At 35.9% G+C, this 23,276-nt stretch overlaps 1 protein-coding gene across 2 annotated transcripts in view; it reads left to right on the top strand.

Annotated features, from left to right (window-relative positions):
- Window positions 1-23,276, top strand: part of SCN7A (sodium voltage-gated channel alpha subunit 7) — a 93,838-nt gene that overhangs the window by 40,369 nt on the left and 30,193 nt on the right. For both annotated transcript variants that reach the window (XM_012496284.2, XM_003266196.3), the window contains exons 11-14: window positions 8,414-8,510; window positions 11,128-11,366; window positions 12,452-12,625; window positions 14,383-14,739. In XM_012496284.2, coding sequence (XP_012351738.2) covers window positions 8,414-8,510; window positions 11,128-11,366; window positions 12,452-12,625; window positions 14,383-14,739 — 867 coding nt within the window. The remainder of the gene's footprint in view (window positions 1-8,413; window positions 8,511-11,127; window positions 11,367-12,451; window positions 12,626-14,382; window positions 14,740-23,276) is intronic.

Below are 23,276 nucleotides of genomic sequence, written 5' to 3' on the forward strand. Positions count from 1 at the left end.
CAGTATTTAGTTTTCTGTTCCTGTGTTAATTCACTTAGGATAATGGCCTCCAGCTGCATCCATGTTGCTGCAAATGACATGGTTAAATTTTTTTTTTCTAGTGCTTCTTAAAATCACAATGCTAGAGGTGTCTTTTTAACGTCTTCGAGTACATTGCCTTCTAATAGATGCTTATATCTGTGTGTGGTACATAATCAGAAGATCAAAAAATATTTCAATAAGAGAGCTTGCTTTTGCTATAACTTTGAAAAATGTCTAGTGTTAATGCAAAAGTGACACAACCTTCCATAATTTCGAAATTAGAAAGTACTAAAAGGATGGATAAAATTACAGTATTGAAGTTGTAGACAGAAATAAAATTACTTTATTGGCTTTCTAGTTCTTTCCAAAGGAAATGCACTATGTATCATAGTACAGGGAATTATTTTATTCCTGAAATAATTAAATCCAGATTAATAAAGCCTAACTATGTTTTACTGTAATTTTCAATTACCTTAGTGTTGTGCTTTAATATGTTTTTCAGATTCTTTAGCCTCATAGCAAAAACTTTGGTCTATTAATTTGTAAGTATTGACAGAAGTAGCATTAAGGAAGTTTTGGAAAATTGTCTTTAAAAATCTAAACTGTGCCATAAGTGTGCTTAAAGAAAGGACCAGATGGTAGAAAGCAAACAGAAGTAGCTTTCTAATATTCTGCGGGACCTGGCAATCTCACATCTCTTCTTTGAACTACCTTTCTGATAAATGGGAAAAAGGTCTATACTGAGCCAGAGAACAAAAAATAGAGAGGAGCCATACCCGGAACCCTCTCTATAAAGAGATAAAAAGACAAGGGGAAAAGTAAAGGGCCGAGATACACTCTGCCACGAAGTGGAATATATAGTAAGGTACATTAATGCCAAAGGTCCCTACTAAGTCAAAGAGGGAAATGTTAACTCCCCTGTATACAACCCTTTTATTAAGTCATCACCAGTCAAGAAGCTTTAGAAAGCTATTGTACCAAAAAGTGGAATCTGAACAACATGATGTAAGATCATACTGAATGACTCGATAGCTACTTGTGTCTGTAACATGCATACTATTGAACAAGAAGCAATTGTGGACTGTGTGAAGAAAACATGTATAAAAAAGGCTATTGAGTGTTCCCATTATATATGAGTAAGCCACAGAAAAACAAATTTCAAAAGCTTTCTGTTTCTAAGAAATGAGTCCGGGGTCCTTCAGATTGAGTGATTAGGGTTTGAATGATATGTTGAATGTGTAATTTGTTCTGAAGCGGCATTTCACAATGTTAGGGGCTTATGGCTGCACTCAACTGTATCCAGGAATGTAACAATACTTCTCTGATCCCAGATGAAATGTTTTATTAACTCTGCTTATGAAGAACTTGGATATTTCCCAATTTTACAATATTTCCACTCATTTTTCAGCTCTGGATCCCATTTTCTGATTTTTATTAAAAATTTTAATTATAACCCATTTCTTTTCCTGGAAGATTCCTAGAACATTTTATCTGAAGAATTTTCTAGGAAGTAAGAGTATATACTGTTTGTACAAGAATTTTCCTCTTTTATTTATAAATACAAAAATTAGAAAAAATAATGTAAAATGGAACAAATTGAGGGCTCTACAGGTCACCGATCTGCTTGCAAACCAGTCAGATGTCAGTTCTGATGCTGGAATTGCCAGGATATTGCTTAGGTGCTTCATATCCTCACCTTATAGGAAAGCTGTTGGTCATATTGGCTAAAAGCACAGCTCTGCAGTCAGATAAATATGGATTTCAGCCTAATTTAGCTACTTAATAGATGAATGATGTTTGCCAAGTTTGTTAGCTTTTCTAAACTTCAGCTATTTTATCTGTAAAATGTATACAAAGAACCTGTCTTATGGGTTGTAGTGAGGTCCAAATGAAATAAATGCATGTAAAGCACTAAGCAGTGCTTACACTATACTAAGCAACTGAAAAAATGTTATGAAGACTATTAATAAAATTATTATGACATATCGACATTATGCATCATGTTGAAGATAGCTTTTACACAAACTATTGCACTCAGCAATCTATATTAAGAACACTTGATTTTTATGGAAAAAGTCAGATTGAATAAACTCACGTTTTAGAAGTGAATTATCTCATAACAATATAATAACATTAATATCATGCAACATTTATTGCTTATTTACTATGTTTCAGACTCTATGCTAAATTTTTACATATACTGTTGCCTTTCTACTGTGACAACCCTTTGAGGTACTGGAATTATCTCAGTATTTCACGTAAGAAAATTGAGGTTCAGTCTCCAAAGTGGGAAATGTAGAACTAGCCATAATATTAAACAAGATATTAAAATGTTTGTTATTACACTATAAAATTTAATTCATGTTAATAAAGTTCATAAATAATCAGTCACTAATTATAGATAACACAACAAGGCAAACACAAGAAGGCATGGCTGTTCCAACAGAGAAACACCCAGCCACATAAAATTCTTGTCTTTGACTGTATTTAGGGATAATTAAAATAACAATAAAAATGACAATAGCAGTCACATAAAATGTTTATTGAGTGTCAAATATGCACCAGACATATGATAAGTACCATCATGAATTCTCAAATTTAATCCTCATTGAGGAGTTCCAGCTGCAGAGATCTGTACTCACTGATATTTGATTTCACAACACTGAGAAATAGAATCCATCATTTACCACTTCACTTCCTGGTTCTGGAGGCTCAGTGCTGAAACAGTATCATTCCTTGCAGGTGAAACTTTCTAATGAATTGTCAACTACTGGCAAAATCTCAGGAAGATAATCATGTATATAAAATTGTAGAAATACAAATATTTTAAAAAGATATTTGCCACATTTAAAATGATAGTCATAATTCATCTAATTAACACATGATTGACAATTGTACAAAGCACTGGATATAGAGTTTTAATAAATCCAAATAGAGTGTCTATCTTCATGAAGCTAATTGTCTAATGGATAGACAGACTATCAAATTATCATAAACACTAAATTGTATCTGAAGGACAATAAATTATGTATTTCTAGCTGTTATGGAATTGAAAACACAAAATACCAGACACAATATATTCTTCCCAAAATTTGAGTTAAGTCTAATAAGCGTCTTGATCCAATTGCTTTTTTTTCTCAGAGACTATAAGAGAGGAATACATTAAGTTACACTGAAATGATACAATCTGCCAAATAAAGAATGTGAAAAAGTCTAAAGTATAAGCAACCCAGAATCTTTAAAAAATAAATCATGTTGGAAAAAATAAATTAAAATTACAAGATAATTGATAAAACTTCCAAGTAAATAAAATGTTTGGACCTTGTTTGTATTTTGATTAGAACAAATCAACTGAATTGATGTTTTTGAGTAATGAATTGGGTATAATTTGAGTATGGGTTAATATTAAGGAATTACTAATTTTGCTAATTGTGATAATGGTGTTGTGATTTATATTTTTAATATTTTATCTGAAAAGTGTATTATCTCTGAAATTTATTTAAAATAAATATTTCAGAAAATAAGTAGAGTGAAGAATAAATGAAAAAGGAAGAATAGAACATTAGTAATTGTTGAGGCTGGATATTGCTTACTTGGTGGTTCACATTATTCTCTGCTTTAATAAATTAAAGGAAACTGGGGCAAGTGGAGTGAAGCAGAGAGACATAGTCCTTTGAGGGCCTTTTGTAAAGGATTCTCTGATTTGAAAAAGGTTTCTATGAGAAACTGACACTTGAGCTGAGATGTGAAGAATGTGTCCAGGCTAAATAGATGGAGTTGGCAAGGTGAGTCAGAGAATTAAAAAGACCAGCATGGCTGCAGGAAAGAGTAACCCTGAGTCCATGACAAACTTGTCAGGTATTCAGGTAAATGTGAGACATGTGACTAAGTTCTTCCTTATTACTATCTCCCCTCCAAAAAATACTTAAACCAGTTTTGAGAAGAAGAATCCTAGCCCCCTTTTCCAGTTTAATTTTAATATTGGATTGTCAAAAGTTCAGGCATATGCCCTTATTAGCTCTTAAATATCCATAGAGGAAGGATGTTGAGTAACAATCCTCTCAATTTTCACTGTAAAATAGCTATATCCTTAGTATTTGACCAATATGTGGGCATTTATTCAATATTTATAAGAAGCTCAATCAAGGTAGATATATTACTAGACAGACCTGTGGTTTATTCACTTCATATTCTAAAATCTATCCATAGTTGAAGCCAAATTAGTAGAGAATTGAGCACTGACTATATCAACGACAATATTATTACCATGTACTTTATTCCCCATTCCCCACCCTGGACAGTTATCTTTACTGAATTGCTTCTTAATGTGATTCCAAGAAACATTGTCCCTATCTCAAACAGCTCTATGAAGAGTAATTAATTCCTCTCCATTAAGGATATATTCAAGGATATTATTCTCTGTGTCACACAGTATCATCTTTATGAGATACACATATAAGAAATCCCCGTCAGATCTTAGTAACAAAAAATTACTTCTATTGGTTTTTAATCTCATGAAAATTTGGAATTGCATAAATTATAACTTACATTTTATGTAATCTTGTAGTTCAGCTAAAAATAGTTTCTAGAATAAGCATAGTTTAAACAAACAAACAAAAAATCTAACCCTTACTTCCTGAACTTTTTTGAGACAGAGTCTCACTCTGTCGCCAGGCTGGAGTGCAGTGGTACTATCTGGTCTCACTGCAACCTCTGGCTCCCGGGTTCAAGCAACTCTCCTGCCTCAGCCTCCTGAGTAGCTGGTGCTGTAGGCGCGCCCTAACTCATCCAGCTAATTTTTGTATTTTTAGTAGAGACGGGATTTCACCATGTTGGCCAGGATGGCCTCGATCTCCTGACCTCGTGATCTGCCCACCTCGGCCTCCCAAAGTGCTAGGATTACAGGCGTGAGCCACCACACCCGTCTACATCCTGAACTTTTAGATTACTTTTTTTTTAATTTCTTTTTTTTCTCAACTTTTATTTTAGATTCGAGGGTACATGTGCAGGTGTTACATGGACAAATTGCATGTCACTGAAGTTTGGTGTAAGAATGATCCCATCACCCAGGTAGTGAGCATAATGTCTGATAGGTAGTCCTTCAACCCTTGCCCACCCGCGAGCCTTCCCCCTCTAGTAGTCCCCAGTGCCCGATGTCTATTGTTCCCATCTTAAGGTCCATGTGTACACAAAGTTTAGCTGTCACTTATAAGTGAGAACATACAGTATTTGGTTTTCTGTTCCTGCATTAACTGGCTTAGGATAATGGCCTCCAGCCGCATCCATGTTCATCAAACTGCAAATGACATGATTTTGTTCTTTTTTGAGAGTGGTATAGTATTCCAGGGTACTACATTTTCTTTATTTAGTCTACTGTTGATGGGCATCTGGATTTATCCCATGTCATTGCTGTTGTGAATAGTGCTGTAATGAACATACAAGTGAATGTGCCTTTTTGGTAGAATGATTGATATTCCTTTGGGTATATACTCAGTATTGGGGCTGCTGGCTCTAATGGTAACTGTGTTTTAAGTTATTTGAGAAATCTCCAAACTGCTTTCCACAGTGGCTGAACTTACATTCCCACCAGCAGTGTACAAGCATTCCAATTACTCCACCAACATCTGTTTTTTTTTTTTTTTTTTTTTTTGGTCTTTTTAGTAATAGTCCTTACTGGTGGGAGATGATTTCTTATTTCGTTTTGACTTTCATTTCTCTAATGATTACTGAGGTTGAGCATTTTATCATGTATGTGTTGACCATAGTATACCTTCTTTTGGGAAGTGTCTGTTCATGTACTTTACCCACTGGAAAAAAAAAAAAGAGGGACTGGAGCTCTGTAGACCTGCAGAGTCTGTCATTGGTCTGAGGAAACAGAGTGTGCAGTATAATTGGCTTTATCCTCCTCTAGCTCTAGTATTTGTGAAATTACAGGGGTCTTGACTGATAGTGAAATAATATAACGATTTCCATGGCGTCTATTATGCCATTTAAGATATACCACAGCAGAACTTGCCAACCAGAATGTTGGGTTGGGTATTGGCAAGCCTCAACCATTAACTCCCTCAGTGCTGGGACAGTGGCAGCCCCTATGTCAGTTAACTCTATTCAAGAGCAGTCTTTACCTCAAGTTAACAAATATACAGATATTATCATCCTTTGCTTGTGTCAAATGTAAAAACAGGGATCACTATAGTGTAATATCATCCATCCATTGTCTGGTTCTTTTTTTTTTTTATTATACTTTAGGTTTTAGGGTACATGTGCACAATGTGCAGGTTTGTTACATATGTATCCATGTGCCATGTTGGTGCGCTGCACCCATTAACTCGTCATTTAGCATTAGGTATATCTCCTAATGCTGTCCCTCCCCCCTCCCCCCACCCCACAACAGTCCCCGGAGTGTGATGTTCCCCTTCCTGTGTCCATGAGTTCTCATTGTTCAATTCCCACCTATGAGTGAGAACATGCAGTGTTTGGTTTTTTGTCCTTGCGATAGTTTACTGAGAATGATGTTTTCCAGTTTCATCCATGTCCCTACAAAGGACATGAACTCATCATTTTTTATGGCTGCATAGTATTCCATGGTGTATATGTGCCACATTTTCTTAATCCAGTCTATCGTTGTTGGACATTTGGGTTGGTTCCAAGTCTTTGCTATTGTGAATAGTGCCGCAATAAACATACGTGTGCATGTGTCTTTATAGCAGCATGATTTATAGTCCTTTGGGTATATACCCAGTAATGGGATGGCTGGGTCAAATGGTATTTCTAGTTCTAGATCCCTGAGGAATCGCCACACTGACTTGCACAATGGTTGAACTAGTTTACAGTCCCACCAACAGTGTAAAAGTGTTCCTATTTCTCCACATCCTCTCCAGCACCTAAAATTTAAATTCAAATACTGTTTTACATCTGATCACTGGAAACATCTATGTCCACACTCCTCAGAGTTATGAATGCATAAAACTTGTAATATCTGCAACAAAGCCTGGGAGTTTTAACTGTCTTACCAATGCAAGATCAGTAAAGCAGAAGATCTCTTAAAATCATTATTCAAGAGACATGATAAACAGAAATAAGTAATTCTCTTACAAAATTATGCCTGTCCTACTCATTTAATATCATACATGGTCTATCTAAGACAACCCTTATAAATCCATTCCATTACTTGTTATTCTTCAAGACTTATTATTGCAATGCCAAATAATTTTTTATTTCATGAAGAGCACTTACAAAATTATAAAGTTAACATTATCCTAACAAAATTTAGGATGTTAGAAAAATACTCTGTTATTACTTTGTAGTATGTTTCCTGATTGGATATTTTGCAATAATCCTAAACTATGTATTGAATTACTTGTCAAATATGGATCATACCACAATCACTTCCTGGTCTTTGCTCCTTTTGTATTTGACCTTAGACCTTACAGTGTAAACTTTTATTTAATTTTAAGAACTCCTAAATCAGTTTAATAACTGCCTAAAGATTGGCAAGTGATAGAACCCAAAAATTCTTCTGGAACACTATTAGTGGGATTGTAAGTTAGTACAGCCACTATGGAAACAGTATGAAGGTTCCTCAAAGAACTAAAAATAGAGCTACCATATCATCCAGGGATCCCACTGCACGGCATGTACTCGAAAGAAAGAACGTCAGCATGTTGAAGAAATATCTGTACTCCCATGTTTATTGCAGTATTATTCACAATAGCCAAGACATGAATAAACTTAAGTGTCTATCAATGGACACATGAATAAAGAAAATGTAGTATATACACAATGGAATATTACTCAGCCATTAAAAAGAATAAAGTCTTGTCATTTGCAGCAACATGGGTGGAACTTGAGGTTATGTTAAGTGAAATAAGCCAGGCACAGAAAGACCAACTTCACATGTTTTCAGTCATATGTGGGAGCTACAAATGTGGATCTCAAAAAGTAGACAGTTTATTGGTGGTTACCAGAGGCTGCAAAGGGTATGTATGAGGGAGTATGAAGAGAGGTTAGCTAATGGCTATAAAAAATATGGTTAAATAGAAGGAATAAGATCTAGTGTTCAATAGTATAGTACAGTGACTCTAATTAATAATTTATTATATAGTTCAAAATAGCTGTAGGAGAGGAATTGAAATGTTATCAATACAAAGAAAAGATAAATGTTTCAGATGATATGTATTCCAATTAACCTGACTTGATCATTACACATTGTATGCATCTATGAAAATACCACATATACCCCTCAAATATGTACAATGATTATGTATCAATTTAATAAAAAGAAAAGGCTCTGGGAGAATAAGTGGTGTTTTTAGCAAGGCTGTGCACCTTCTTATAATCTTGGACCTGCAAAGAGAGGAAGCCAGTATTAAACCATCAAATTCCTTTTCAGTCCAAGACCATACAAATAGAAATGAAGAAAAGGTCACCAATTTCCACAGACACATCATTGGATGTGTTAGAAGATGCTACTCTCAGACATAAGGAAGGTAAAGTACTAAATAATTGGACATAATTGGACACTCACTGTTGAAGGTACTACTCATAAAATTCACTTCTAAAGAAATTCAGCAATTTCTTCAGAATCTTAGATGGTAATAACAAAAATTTAAGAAATATTTGAGAATATTAGGATAAACCATGTATAAACATTTTAGAATCATAGTGTTTTAAACATTGGAAAGAGTGACCAAAGAGTACCAAATAATTTTCTTTGTTTAACATTAAAAACATATTGACATATTAACTTGTGACTAAGTATAGAGATTGTGGTATATAACATTAACATCTCAATGTCCCTTCTAGATTTATCTCTATATTTTTATGTGTAACCAATAATTATTTATCCTGGACAATATCAAAAGGCATTAATTTGTAAAGCATGTAAATCTAGACATTGTAAGTCCCAATGTTCTCAACTATGTTCCATATTTGTTTTCTTGAGAGATGTCCCTACATTTTTCTTCTAATACATAGTTCGCTTCATTTTCTTTTGTCTAACTAAGCCAAGCATGAACACAATAGAGGAAATTCAATTCATTCCACTTTTTTATTTTCACACACAGATTTTTTTTAAATTAAACTTTAAGTTCTGGGATACATGTGCAGGACGTGCAGGTTTGCTACATAGGTATACATGTGCCATGGTGATCTGCTGCATCCATCAACCCATCATCCAGGTCTTAAGCTTCGCATGCATTAGGCACTTTTCCCAATGTTCTCCCTCCCTTTGTCCCCTACCCACCAACAGGCACCTGCGTGTGATGCCCGCCTCCCTGTGTCCATGTGTTCTCATTGTTCAACTAACTCCCACCCGTAAGTGAGGACATGCGGTGTTTGGTTCCTGTTCCTGTGTTAGTTTGCTGAGAATGATGGTTTCCAGCTTCATCCATGTCCCTGCAAAGGACATAAACTCATTCTTTTTTATGGCTGCATAGTGTTCCACAGTGTATATGTGCCACATTTTCTTTATCTAGTCTGTCATTGATGGGTATTTGGGTTGGTTCCAAGTCTTTGCTATTGTGAATAGCGCTGCAATGAACATACATGTGCATGTGTCTTTATGGTAGAATGATTCATAATCCCTTGGATATATACCCAGTAATGAGAATGCTGGGTCAAATGGTATTTCTGGTTCTAGATCCTTGAGGAATCGCCACACTGTCTTCCACAATGGTTGAGCTAATTTACATTCCCACCAGCAGCGTAAAAGCGTTCTTATTTCTTCACATCCTTGCCAGCATCTGTTGTTTCCTGACTTTTTAATGAGCGCAATTCTAACTGGCGTGAAATGGTGTCTCATTGTGGTTTTGATTTGCATTTCTATAATGACTACTGATGATGAGCTTTTTTTTCATATGTTTGTTGGCCACATAAATGTCTTCTTTTGAGAAGTATCTGTTCATATCCTTCGCCCACTTTTTGATGGGGTTTTTTCTTGTAAATTTATTTGAGTTCCTTGAAGATTCTGGATATTAGACCTTTGCCAGATGGATAGATTGCAAAAATTTTTCTCCCGTTCTGTAGGTTGTCTGTTCACTCTGATGATAGTTTCTTTTGCTGTGCAGAAGCTCTTTGATTTAATTCGATCCCATTTGTCAATTTTGGCTTTTGTTGCCATTGCTTTTGGTGTTTTAGTCATGAAGGCTTTGCCCATGCCTATGTTCTGAATGGTATTGCCTAGGTTTTCTTCTAGGGTTTTTATGGTTTTAGGTTTCACATTTAAGTCTTTAATCCATCTTGAGTTAGTTTTTGTATATGGTGGAAGGATGGGGTCCAGTTTCTGTTTTCTGCATATGGCTAGCCAGTTTTCCCAGCACCATTTATTAAATAGGGAATCCTTTTCCCATCGCTTGTTTTTCTCGAATCCAGCAGCACGTCAAAAAGCTTATCCACCATGATCAAGTCGGCTTCTTCCTGGGGATGCAAGGCTGTGGTTACTTGTCTCACACAGAGATGATTAGCAACATGGACACACATGTGAAGTGGGTTAAGGAGCAGAAAGTTTAACAGACAAAAAAGAAAGAAGAGAGAGAGAGAAAGCTTCCTCGTGCTGAGAAAGTGGGTTGCCCAAGAGAGGGTTTCCCTTCATTCAGTTTTTTATTAGGATAGAGTATTTCTGTTTTTGAATTCCATATCAGAATTCTATCTTCAAATCTCTCTTTGCATGCAAAAGTCAAAGTTGTCTATTAGTTCATTAGAACTTAAAACAATTTGCGAATGTTTAACCTTCCTCCCTCCCTCCCTCCTTCCCTCCCTCCCTCCCTTCCTTCCTTCCTTTTTTCCTTCTTTCTTTTGGCAGAGTCTCACTCTGTTGCCCAGGCTGGAGTGCAGTGGCACAATCTCAGCTCACTGCAACCTCTGCCTCCCGGGTTCAAGCAATTCTCCTCCCTCAGCCTCCCGAGTAGCTGGGGTTACAGGCACCCACCACCACACCAAGCTATTTTTTGTATTTGTAGAGACAAGGTTTCACTATATTGGCCAGGCTGGTCTCGAACTCCTGACCTTAAGTGATTCGCCCACCTTGGCTTCCCAACGTGCTGGGATTACAGGCATGAGCCACTGCACCCAGCCAGAATGCTTAACTTTTGTATTCTTTCATTTCAGAACTTGAAAAATCCAAGAAGATATGCCCATTATATTGGTATAAGTTTGCTAAAACTTTCTTGATCTGGAATTGTTCTCCCTCTTGGTTAAAATTGAAAGAGTTTGTCCATAGGATTATAAGGGCACCATTTACTGATCTTTTCCTTATCATATGCATAATTTTAAACGTATGTTTTCTGGCCTTGGAGCATTATCCGATGAGTAAACAAACTAACAATCTTCTCGACATTGGAAACCTGGTAAGACTCTCATTGTACATTATTTTCATTTGTAGTTTCTTAGTTATCATTGAACTTTTCTTGGTTCATCATTATTCCCATTATTTTATTCTGTAACTCCAGTATGTTGCAATATGCATAATTATTGAACGAAGCATTGTGTTTATGCTTTATCCCTCCAACCCCTGCTTTGTAAATGTTCTTATCATTGAATAGTTTTACAGCTGGAATTTAAAATTCCCCAGTTTAAATTTGGGATTCCTAGCCAGATGCTTGGCAGTTACATTACATGGAAATTATTTATTGCCCCTCCCTTCCCAAATATACAGTCTCTTGGTACCATTAGCTCATAGATCAGAGAAGGGCAGAGGTGAAATAACAGGCACCTGACTCCTGAATTCTTAATTCTGATTAAAAGAGCAGTTGGCCCTCTCTGTTCTAACCATGTATCTTTGCCCAGGATTGGAACTTACCATTTTAGCCTGGTATTTTTGAGATTCACCGGTCCTTTTCCACATACAATGCAAAAGACAAAACATATTCCTGTGAGTTTAAAAATAAGTCACATTCAAGCAAATGTATATTGTTTAAATGTATTTTCTTTCGCCATTGTTGTTGTTTAGTTGCTTGGTACTAATAAAAACAGCCAAACTGCTAGAAGTTTCAAATTATACATTTATTTGGTACCAAAACAGCAATTTAGTGATTTCTGCCAGTACAGTTTTTAAAGGACAGCTTCCATAGGTTCATGTTATGTTTTTTCAGAGGTTGAAAAATTAAATATCGTATCATGTACTCTGTACCTCAAAAATAACTATTCAGAATTGAAAGGTCTTCACCCTGAAATATTCTTTTGTTTTCTTCGAGGATGAATTTTATTAAAATAATAAAATATTCTGTATATAGTGTTTGACATTAGATTGTTAAATAAAATGTATGAGTCTGTCCTTATAATGCAGACTCTGCAACTGACCAGATCTTGACAGAGAAGCTGTGAAGAATGTGACAGTGACAAGTAAACAGTGTGTGTTACAGATTTTGTGTGTGAAGATTCTGATACAGCTATTGGAATCATATTCTCACCCATGTATTTGGTTTTGATTTAGGTTTTCATTGGAATTTTCACAGCAGAAATGATTCTTAAAATAATTGCAATGCATCCATATGGGTATTTCCAAGTAGGTTGGAACATTTTTGATAGCATGATAGTGTTCCATGGTTTGATAGAACTTTGTCTAGCAGATGTTGCAGGAATGGCTCTCCTTCGATTATTCAGGATGGTAAGTGGAATCCAATACCTAACTTTTATTTGATCAAAGTTTATCTCAGTGTCTGCAGACGTAAAATGGGGCTACAGTAATACCTGTCCCATTGGGACACTGGAAGTATTAAATGAATTGATTAGTATATAAAGAGTTTATTGCCAAGGAAAGAGTAAGCAGTCTCCAATGCTGTTATTTGACCACAGTGTTAAAGGAAATAATGCCATATATGCAGCAAATCTGAGATACAGTTTTAGGAAGCAGGGTCAGGGTAACTGAGTACATTTTGGAAAGCAAGAAAACGAGGAGTCTCCAAAGTAGAATGCTAATATGTCACCAAGAAGCTGAAATAAGGTGAGTATTTCTAAATGTCAGGTATAAAGGAAGACCAGTCAGGCCAGCAGAATGTTATTATGATAATTATTAGGTAAAAATTAGTGTATGTCTATGTGGTAGGGTAATGGTGAGACTCAGAAAATTAAACAAGGGAGTGATGTTATGAGAATAATGTTTATTGAAATGATATGCTTTAGATAAGTTATACATGGTCACATTCTGGTGACAGGTTGAAGGAATGTAGCAGGAACTAAGAACAATTAAGTCCATTTAATCTTATTCTAATGGTTACTTCCTAGAGGGCAGCTCGTTCAGAATCCTATCTTAGATCCTCATCCATAACCTTTTCTAATGAATAAGAGAAATATATACAGGATGTTGTCACCAAATTTATGGATGAAACAACACGGACAATTGCAGAAAATGTGCTAAAAGATAGTATCAAAATATTTTAAAGGCTAGTAATAGACTGAATTTAAGATGATTAATTTTTTTCATAGATAAATGTAAGATCTCACTCTCGAGTTCAGAAAGACAGCTGAACACTAGACAAAGTCAAGAAGTGAGGCCAGGAATTTGGAACCAGCCTGGGCAACATAGTGAGACTCCACTTCTAAAAAAGAAATAAAAAATTAGTCATAGTGGTGGTTCATGTCTGTAGTGTCAGCTACTCAGGAGGCTAAGGTGGGAGGATCACTTGGGCCCAGGGGTTGGAGGCTGCAGTGAGCCATGATTGTGCTTCTGCACTCAGTCTGGGTGACAGAGAGAGATTCTGTCAAACAAACAAAAAAAAAATTGAAAAGAAAGTGTCAGGAAGGTATAGCCTATATAAAAATGATGTATGAGATCTAGTCGACGGTAAGTTTACTGTGATATAGTGACCAAAAATATTAAGGTAATCTTGTTCTGTATAAATAGAAATTTTAAAAAATCTAGTAAAAGGAAGGGGACTATTCAAAATAAACCTAAAATGTTGTGTTTGGTCTTTGACGTGTTATTTTAAAAGGGAAATACATGATAGTACCTTCATCAGAATCCATTGGATCCTGAAAGACTTTCAATATCATTTTCATGTCAATGTATGGAAAAAATGTGAAAAAATATTCAATATATTGTGTAAAGCAAAAACAAAGAATGCATACTTGCCCTAACAGTTAATAAAATATAAAGCTAGAGGAATTGTAACAGTATAATGCTTAATGGGAATTGGCAAATACATCAGTAGAAGAGGATATGTATAGACTGAGTATACAAAATTATAGAATATTTAAGATGTATTAAGAATTTTTCACAAAATGAATGTTCAGTAGTTAATATTAATAATGCTTAAAACTCTAAAGGCTATATATGTGTATGCGTATAACGCTGTACCTTGTAATATACACTGATCAAGTTTTTTGTCATTTGTTTCTTGTCTTGATTTTACATTGCTCTATTAGCTGAGAATTTTCAAGTTGGGAAAGTATTGGCCAACATTCCAGATTTTGATGTGGTCTCTTAGTAACTCATGGGTGGCCCTGAAAGACTTGGTCCTGTTGTTGTTCACATTCATCTTCTTTTCTGCTGCATTCGGCATGAAGCTGTTTGGTCAGAATTATGAAGAATTTGTCTGCCACATAGACAAAGACTGTCAACTCCCACGCTGGCACATGCATGACTTTTTCCACTCCTTCCTGAATGTGTTCCGAATTCTCTGTGGAGAGTGGGTAGAGACCTTGTGGGACTGTATGGAGGTTGCAGGCCAATCCTGGTGTATTCCTTTTTACCTGATGGTCATTTTAATTGGAAATTTACTGGTAAGTAGTCAATTCTTTTACATTTTCCTTGAAAACTGGTATAAGGTAGTTTGGTATTTTCATGATGTGCATTGATGGGATCTAATGGTCTGTAACTGTGGTAGTCCAATAGAGTAACCCACTAGCCAGATGTGGTCATTATCAACTGATATATGATTAGTCCCATTTGAAATGTGCTGTAAATGTAGAATATGCACCAGATTTGAAGTCTTACACAAAAATTGATGTGAACTATTTCATTAATAATTTTTATATTGAATGCTTTTTTTAATGATAATACAGTAGGTCCTCCTTATGCTCAGTTGCACTGTATGTGGTTTCAGTTGCCTGTGGTCAGCCATGGTCTGAAAACATCCAGTGGAAAATTCCAGAAATATAAAACTCATAAGTTTTAAATTGCATGTCATTCTGGGTAGTGTAATGGAATCTCCTGCCATACCACTCTGTCCTGCTCTGGGCATGAAACTTTCCTTTGTCTAGCATATTCATGCCATATACGCTACCTATTGGTCCTTTAGTAGCTGTCTGGGTTGTCAGATCATGTAGTACGCATAGGGTTTGGTACCATCCTCTGCTTCTGGCATCCACTGGGGGTCTTGGGATTTATCTGTCCTGGATAAGGGGGGACTACTGTATTTGTATTTAACTAAATACAAATACTGTTAGTTAAATACAAATACAATAGTCTCCCTTTATTTATTTGTATTTAGTTAAATATATATTTAGTTAAATACAAATATGTTTGTATTTATTGTATACAAATTGTATATTGTATTTAACTAAATATATTTGTTAAATAAAATGTATTAGTAAAATTAATTTTGCCTGTTTTTCTGTGCTTTCTATGTGGCCACTGGAAATGTAAAATTGCATATATGATTGCATCATACTTCCATTGGATAGCACTAGCTTCCAACCTTGTTACTCAATGTAATATTGGCATCACATGGGAGGCGGTTAGAAATACAGACTCCCAGACCCCCAACATAATCTCATGTACCTCAGTGATGTGCCATAAAATAAATATAACATGACAAAACATATGCCAAGACCATAATCGTCATACATTGGTTAAGCTGTTACCACCTGGTTGTTCCTCCTGTCAGGTTGAATTTGGTGTGGTGCCCATATTAGAAATTTTTATTTCATTTAAAAGAACGAACACATTTTATGCATAGTATTCCATGGTGTATATGTGGCACATTTTCTTAATCCAGTCTATCGTTGTTGGACATTTGGGTTGGTTCCAACTCTTTGCTATTGTGAATAGTGCCGCAATAAACATACGTGTGCATGTGTCTTTATAGCAGCATGATTTATAGTCCTTTGGGTATATACCCAGTAATGGGATGGCTGGGTCAAATGGTATTTCTAGTTCGAGATCCCTGAGGGATCGCCACACTGACTTCCACAATGGTTGAACTAGTTTACAGTCCCACCAACAGTGTAAAAGTGTTCCTATTTCTCCACAACCTCTCCAGCACCTGTTGTTTCCTGATTTTTTAATGATGGCCATTCTAACTGGTGTGAGATGGTATCTCACTGTGGTTTTGATTTGCATTTCTCTGATGGCCAGTGATGATGAGCATTTCTTCATGTGTTTTCTGGCTGCATAAATGTCTTCTTTTGAGAAGTGTCTGTTCATGTCCTCTGCCCACTTTTTGATGGGGTTGTTTGTTTTTTTCTTGTAAATTTGTTTGAGTTCGTTATAGATTCTGGATATTAGCCCTTTGTCAGATGAGTAGGTTGCAAAAATTTTCTCCCATTCTGTAGGTTGCCTGTTCATTCTGATGATAGTTTCTTTTGCTGTGCAGAAGCTCTTTAGTTTAATGAGATCCCATTTGTCGATTTTGGCTTTTGTTGCCATTGCTTTGGTGTTTTAGACATGAAGTCCTTGCCCACGCCTATGTCCTGAATGGTATTGCCTAGGTTTTCTTGTAGGATTTTAATGGTTTTAGGTCTAACATATAAGTCTTTAATCCATCTTGAATTAATTTTTGTATAAGGTGTAAGGAAGGGATCCAGTTGCAGCTTTCTACATATGGCTAGCCAGTTTTCCCAGCACCATTTATTAAATAGGGAATCCTTTCCCCATTTCTTGTTTTTGTCAGGTTTGTCAAAGATCAGATAGTTGTAGCTATGCGGCATCATTTCTGAGGGCTCTGTTCTGTTCATGATCTATGTCTCTGTTGTGGTACCATACATGTTTTGGTTACTGTGCCTTGTAGTATATTTAAAGTCAGTACTGATGCCTCCAGCTTTTCTTTTGCTTAGATTGACTTGCATGGGTCTTTTTGTTCATATAATTTAAAGTATTTTTTAATTTTGAAGAAATCATTGGTAGCTTGATGGGATGCATTGAATTATAATTATTAGTATGCATTTTCACATATTGATTTTCCAATGAGCATGATGTTTTAAATGTAACATTGCCATCAGTCTTTTCCTGGCATTGGAATTACCTGGGGAATTAATAAAAATATGCTGATGCCTAGAATCCATTCTTAGAGATTCTGATTTTATTGGTATGTGGACATGACCTGGTCATCAGCATTTTGAAAATCTTCAGTTGATTAAATTTTGTAGTCAAGATTGAAAACCACTGGTCTATAAAAATGTTATGCATTAACTAAGAGAGAAAGCCTTCACTTATAAGTTTCCTAATAACTGAAGTGTTTTTAATGAATTAAATAAGTAGCTTTCACTGCATCTATGGAAAAGGTATGGCTTATTAAAAAAAATGATTCTTACAGGAATACAAGACTTGGTATTTTCTTTTTACTCATGTCATAAAGATCAAGTACATTTTCCGAAAGACTGAAAAAAAATCGCAGGTTAGACTCAATTTTACCTGTCCACATTGCTTGTGTTTCACCTTGAGAAGACCCTTTTCATACAATTATCACATTGGCATTGTATTTAATTGTTAGTGTACTTCTCTATTTTCTTTATTAAACTGTAAGCACCATGAGAGAAAAGACCGTAGCTCTCCTCTTTATTATAAAACCTAGAACGGTGCCCAACATGTAAAAAATACTTCAATATCTTCTGCTCTTTGTGGTTATAGTAGTACACTTTTCATTCCCAGTGATATAAAACACCACTCTAACTGGCTGAAACAAAAAATTATCATATATATCAGCATACATAACTCATAACTCAAAATATCAGAGATAGATCTTGCTTCAGTTTGGGTGTGACACAAATGACCAAATGGGATCATTACAGAGAGGTCTTTGTAGATCTCGATTCTCTTTTTCTCTGTGCTCCTTGCTAGCTAGTATCCTCTGTTTTATCAAGATGGCTGCTGCAGTCTAAGGCCTCATATCTTTGTATTATATCAGGTCTAATAGAGGAAAGAATTTCTTTTCTAGAAGCCACAGCCGATTTTTCCTATTATCTCATTAGCTGAATCACATGCCCATTCTTAACTAATCTCCATTGCCCAGGGTGTGGAATGCATTTATTATGTTAAACTGTACATAGCTCTCTCTTACAGCTGGAGATGGGATAAGATCAAACCCAAATCCTATGACTAATAAGAGGATAAGTGTAATTTCCTAAATAAATTTTATGTTTCTGTTTCCAAAAGGAAGAGTTATGGCTGTTGAGGAAAGCAACAACAACACACACATACACATAATCCAAAGAGAAAGAAGCAGAAATACTGAGGCATTATATATATATATATATATATATATATATATGTGTGTGTGTGTGTGTGTGTGTGATGTATATATATGTATATATACATATATGTATGATATAACATATAAATATATAATATATATATTTGCCTAAACATTCCTGCTTCTTTGATTTTGAACTCCAATCTCTTTCTATTTTTTGTTGTTTCTACTAACCAGAAACTTCATCAATGTGCAGAGGGATTCTAGGATAAATGGAGTTACATGAACCTCCATTTCCAATTTATTGGCCATCGTATTTCTTGGCTCACTAAATCCTTCCAGCTTAATTTTCCTCAGCAGTCATCCAACTGTGAAACATCATGATAGTGGCAGTAGAATAAGTAGAAGAGGGAAAAATATAAGGAGATAATCTTTGAAGCTGTTGACCTTTTTAACCTCCACACTTCTAATGTGGGTTGGTGTAAAAGGAAGGTATTTCACATTTTAAAAAATTAATTTTGTCTTACTCATCTAAGAAAACTCAGCAGTGATTTTAAGCCTTAAGCAGAAACCTTACAAAAATTATTATATGCCAAAGGAAATGAATTGGTTTTTAAATAGTTCTGTCTTGTTGAGTTGTAGAAAAAGCAAAGTTCAGAATCAAAGAAACATAGGTTCAAATTTCAGTTCTATCACTGTATTAGTCCATTCTCATGCTGCTAATAAAGACATACTAGACACTGGATAATTTATAAAGTAAAGAGGTTTAATTGACTCACATTTACATAGGGTGAAGGAGACCTCAGGAAACTTACAATCATGGCAGAAGAAGAAGCAGGCTTGCTCTTCTTCACATGGTGGCAGCCAGGAGAAGTGCATAGTGAAGCAGGGGAAACCCCTTATAAAACCATCAGATCTTCTGAGAACTCACTCACTATCATGAGAATAGCATGGAGGTAACCATCATCATGATTCAATTACTTCCCTCCAAGTCCCTCCCATAATACATGAGAATTATGGAAACTACAATTCAAGATGAGATTTGGGTGGAGACACAGCCAAGCAATATCATTCCACCCCTGGCCCTTCCCAAATCTCATATCCTCACATTTCAAAACACTATCATGCCTTTCCAAAAGTCCCCCAAAGTCTTAATTCATCCCAGAATTAACTTAAAAGTCCAAGTCCACAGTCTCATCTGAGATAAGATAAGTCCCTTCCACCTATGAGCCTGTAAAATCAAAAGCAAGTTAGTTACTTACTAGATACAATGTGGGTAAGGCATTGGATAAACACACCCATTCCAAATGGGAGACACTGGCCAAAACAAAGGGGGCACAGCCGCCATGCAAGTCTGAAATCCAATAGGGCAGTCATTAAACCTTAAAGTTCCAAAATGATCTCCTTTGACTCTGTGTCTCACATCCAGGGCATGCTGATGGAAGAAGTGGGTTCCCATGGCCTTGGATAGGTGTCTTTGTAGGGTACAGCCCTGATCCCAGCTGCCTTCACAGGCCAGTGTTAAGTGCCTATGGCTTTTCCAGGTGCAGTGCAAGCTGTCAGTGGACCTACCATTATGGGGTCTAGAGGACAGTGACCCTCTTCTCACAGCTCCAATAGGCAGTGCCCCAGTGGGGACTCTGGGGGCTCCAACCCTACATTTCTTTTCCACACTGCCATAGCAGAGGTTCTCCATGAGAGCTCTGCCCCTGTAGCAAACTTCTGCCTGGACATCCAGGCATTTCCATACATCCTCTGTAATCTTGGTGGAGATTCCCAAATCTCAATTCTTCTTTGCACCAGCAGGCTCAACACCACATGGAAGTTGCTCAGGTTTGGGGCTTGCACACTCCAAAGTGATGGCCTAAGCTATACCTTGGCCCCTTTTGGCCACAGCTGGAACAGCTGGGACACTGGGCACCAGGTCCCTAGGCTGCACACAGCAAGGGGACCCTGGGCCTAGACTGCAAAACCATTTTTTCCTCCTAGGCCTGTGCCTTGTTATGGGAGGGGCTGCTGCCAATGTCTCTGACATGCCCTGGAGACATTATCCCCATTGCCTTGGTGATTAATATTTGGATCCTCATTACTTGTGCAAATTTATGCAGCCAGCTTGTTTCTCTCCAGAAAATTGGTTTTTCTTTTCTACTGCATCATCTGGCTGCAAATTTTACAAATTTTTATGCTCTGCTTCTTGAACACTTTGCCACTTAGAAATTTCTTCTGCCAGATACCCGAAATCATCTCTCTCAAGTTCAAAGTTCCACGGATCTCTAGGGAAAGGGCAAAAAGCCACCAGTCTCTGCTAAAGCACAGCTAAAGGAGTCACTTTCTCTCCAGTTCTTAACAAGTTTGTCATATCCATCTGAGACCACCTTAGCCTGAACTTTATTGTCCATATCACTATCAGCATTTTGTTAAGACCATTCAACAAGTCTCTAGGAAGTTCCAAACTTCCCACATCTTGCTGTCTTCTTCTGAGCCCTCCAAACTATTCCGACATCTGCCTGTTACCCAGGTCACTTCCACATTTTCAGGTATCTTTACAGCAGTGCCCCATTCTCTGCAGTATCAATTTACTGTATTTGTCCATTCTCATGATGCTAATAAGGGCATAACCAAGGCTGGATAATTTACAAAAGAAAGAGGTTTAACTGACTCACAGTTCCACAGGACTTGAGAGGCCTCAGGAAACTTAAAATCACGGTGGAAGAGGAAGCAGGCATGTCCTTCTTCACATTGCAGCAGCAAGAAGTGGAGAGTGAAGGTGGGGTAAGCCCCTTATAAAACCATCAGATCTTGTGAGAATTCACTCACTACCATGAGAACAACATGGAGGTAACTGCCCCCATGATTCAGTTACCTCCCACTGATTCCCTCCCACAACATGTGGGGATTATGAGAACTACAATTCAAGATGAGATTTGGATGGGAGCAAAGACAAACCATTTCAATCACTTAATAAATGTCTTCGTGCATATTACGCAGCCTCTTTGAACCTGACCATACTTAATGGAGGAATGAACATAATAATACTTGCCTTATACGGTTATTATAACTTAAATGTAATCATTTAGCACCCTATAAGTAATTCATAAATTACATAAATCATTTCTTTACACTGTAGAAAAATTTAACCCCTATATCTTTACCAGATTTTTGTTAGTTATTTACTATTATTAACAAGTTTTAGTTAGGCAAATTTTAATTTCATTCCAGGTGTTTTACTTGTGATTTAGTTAATTGTCACCAAGTGAAATATAGTACCTGACTGGTTACATAAACCAAAAACTGAGGGATAGAAACATGAAAATAAAGGAAAGAGAAAACTTAATACAAAATTCAGTTGCCTTTTAAAAATAAAAAATATGATCATAGATACATGTTATTCCATATATATTTGTATAATCCCAAATTAAATGTATGTTAAGCTGTAACTCAAGAAATTTAAAATTAAATAGCCTCAATACCTGTTAAATTCCTTCATACCTGTTTATTTGTTGATTACAAATCAGAAAGTAATTACTTAAATCTTGAACTTTCTTCCTCTTTCATGCTGCTTGATTTTGCTATGAGTTGCTCAATTCTCACTCAATTTATGGATATCTTTGAGGGGCAAGAAAACAAAATTCAGGGGAATTTTTAAAAAAGTTTTGTTTTATACACATTATTTCACCTTTTCTCTCTTAACACAAAATTAATAAATATATGTTTTTAATCTGGTTACAGATTTTGTGACTAGAATAAAGTTACTCTGAGTTTATATAATACAAATCTCTGCATTTTCTGCTCTCTTTTTTGTTAATGCTCAAATTAGAAGTAGTAATCAGTTGTCTGTAACTTGTGCCACTTACACAGCCTGTCTTTTCCTTTAAATCCTTAAAGAGAGTAGGCTATTTTTAATTCAGACCACATCTGAACAAAGCGGTAGCATTTGTTAGTGTTATAAAATTCTTATACTACAGTTTCAGAGCACTTAGCACTTTTAAGATTACGTTCATTTTTAGGCATTGAACATTTTCACTATATATATATATGTATATGAATGTATGTGTGTATATTTGTGTGCATGTGTGTCTAAGATATAAGAAATCTTTGATGTAATTTCCTTAAAATATGATTAATATAGCATAAACTTTTTCTTGTTCAAATCCTAGCACAAAATCTATTTTTATTCATTCTATAATCAATTATTTTTTAAAAGAAATATTTGTTTATTACTTATTTTGTGCTTAGCAGGGTGCTGGTTGTGTAATTAAGAGAAAACATGGTTTTTGTTCATATGAAGCTTACAGTCATGAAACACACTAACAGCCTTCCCTTATTTCAAACTGTGCCTAATACTTAGCCAAACAATAGAAGGAAAGGAAACAACTGTCTTAAATTATATCTGGTCTCAGCATCTTATATCACGAAACTGTTGTCCTTTGAGAATGATAGAGTTGCTAATAGTGTGGCTCCTATGGGGGCCATGGAGGTCCTGCCTAGATTATCTATAAGTAACCCTCATTGCCAAAGGAGATGCTAGTGGGAGAACAGAAAGGATCAAAGGTTACATAGATTAGACCTAAGTCTGCTTTATTTCTTTATTTCTGAAGCTATTAGCATTTGATCATTGTCCTTTCTGTTTTAGTTTTTCTCTTCTGAGAATCTTGCATTGTGGCTTATAAAAGATATCTGCCAGTTTTTCAGATGCTCTCACCCACAAAACATTTCCCATATTGATATATCTTATAACCAAAATTTTATTGCTATGCTAAAACTATGGATAAGATTATCTATTTGATGACTTTATTCACTGCAAAATACTTTGATTTTTCTATACAAGTTTTATTTGAACCTTCTCTATTCCTAAGAAATAGGAAGATCTAGATAGAGAGAAGTAAATGTAACCCATTAGGATTAAAC

The sequence above is a fragment of the Nomascus leucogenys genome, chromosome 17 (assembly GCF_006542625.1).
Source record: "Nomascus leucogenys isolate Asia chromosome 17, Asia_NLE_v1, whole genome shotgun sequence".
Classification (NCBI taxonomy): domain Eukaryota; kingdom Metazoa; phylum Chordata; class Mammalia; order Primates; family Hylobatidae; genus Nomascus; species Nomascus leucogenys.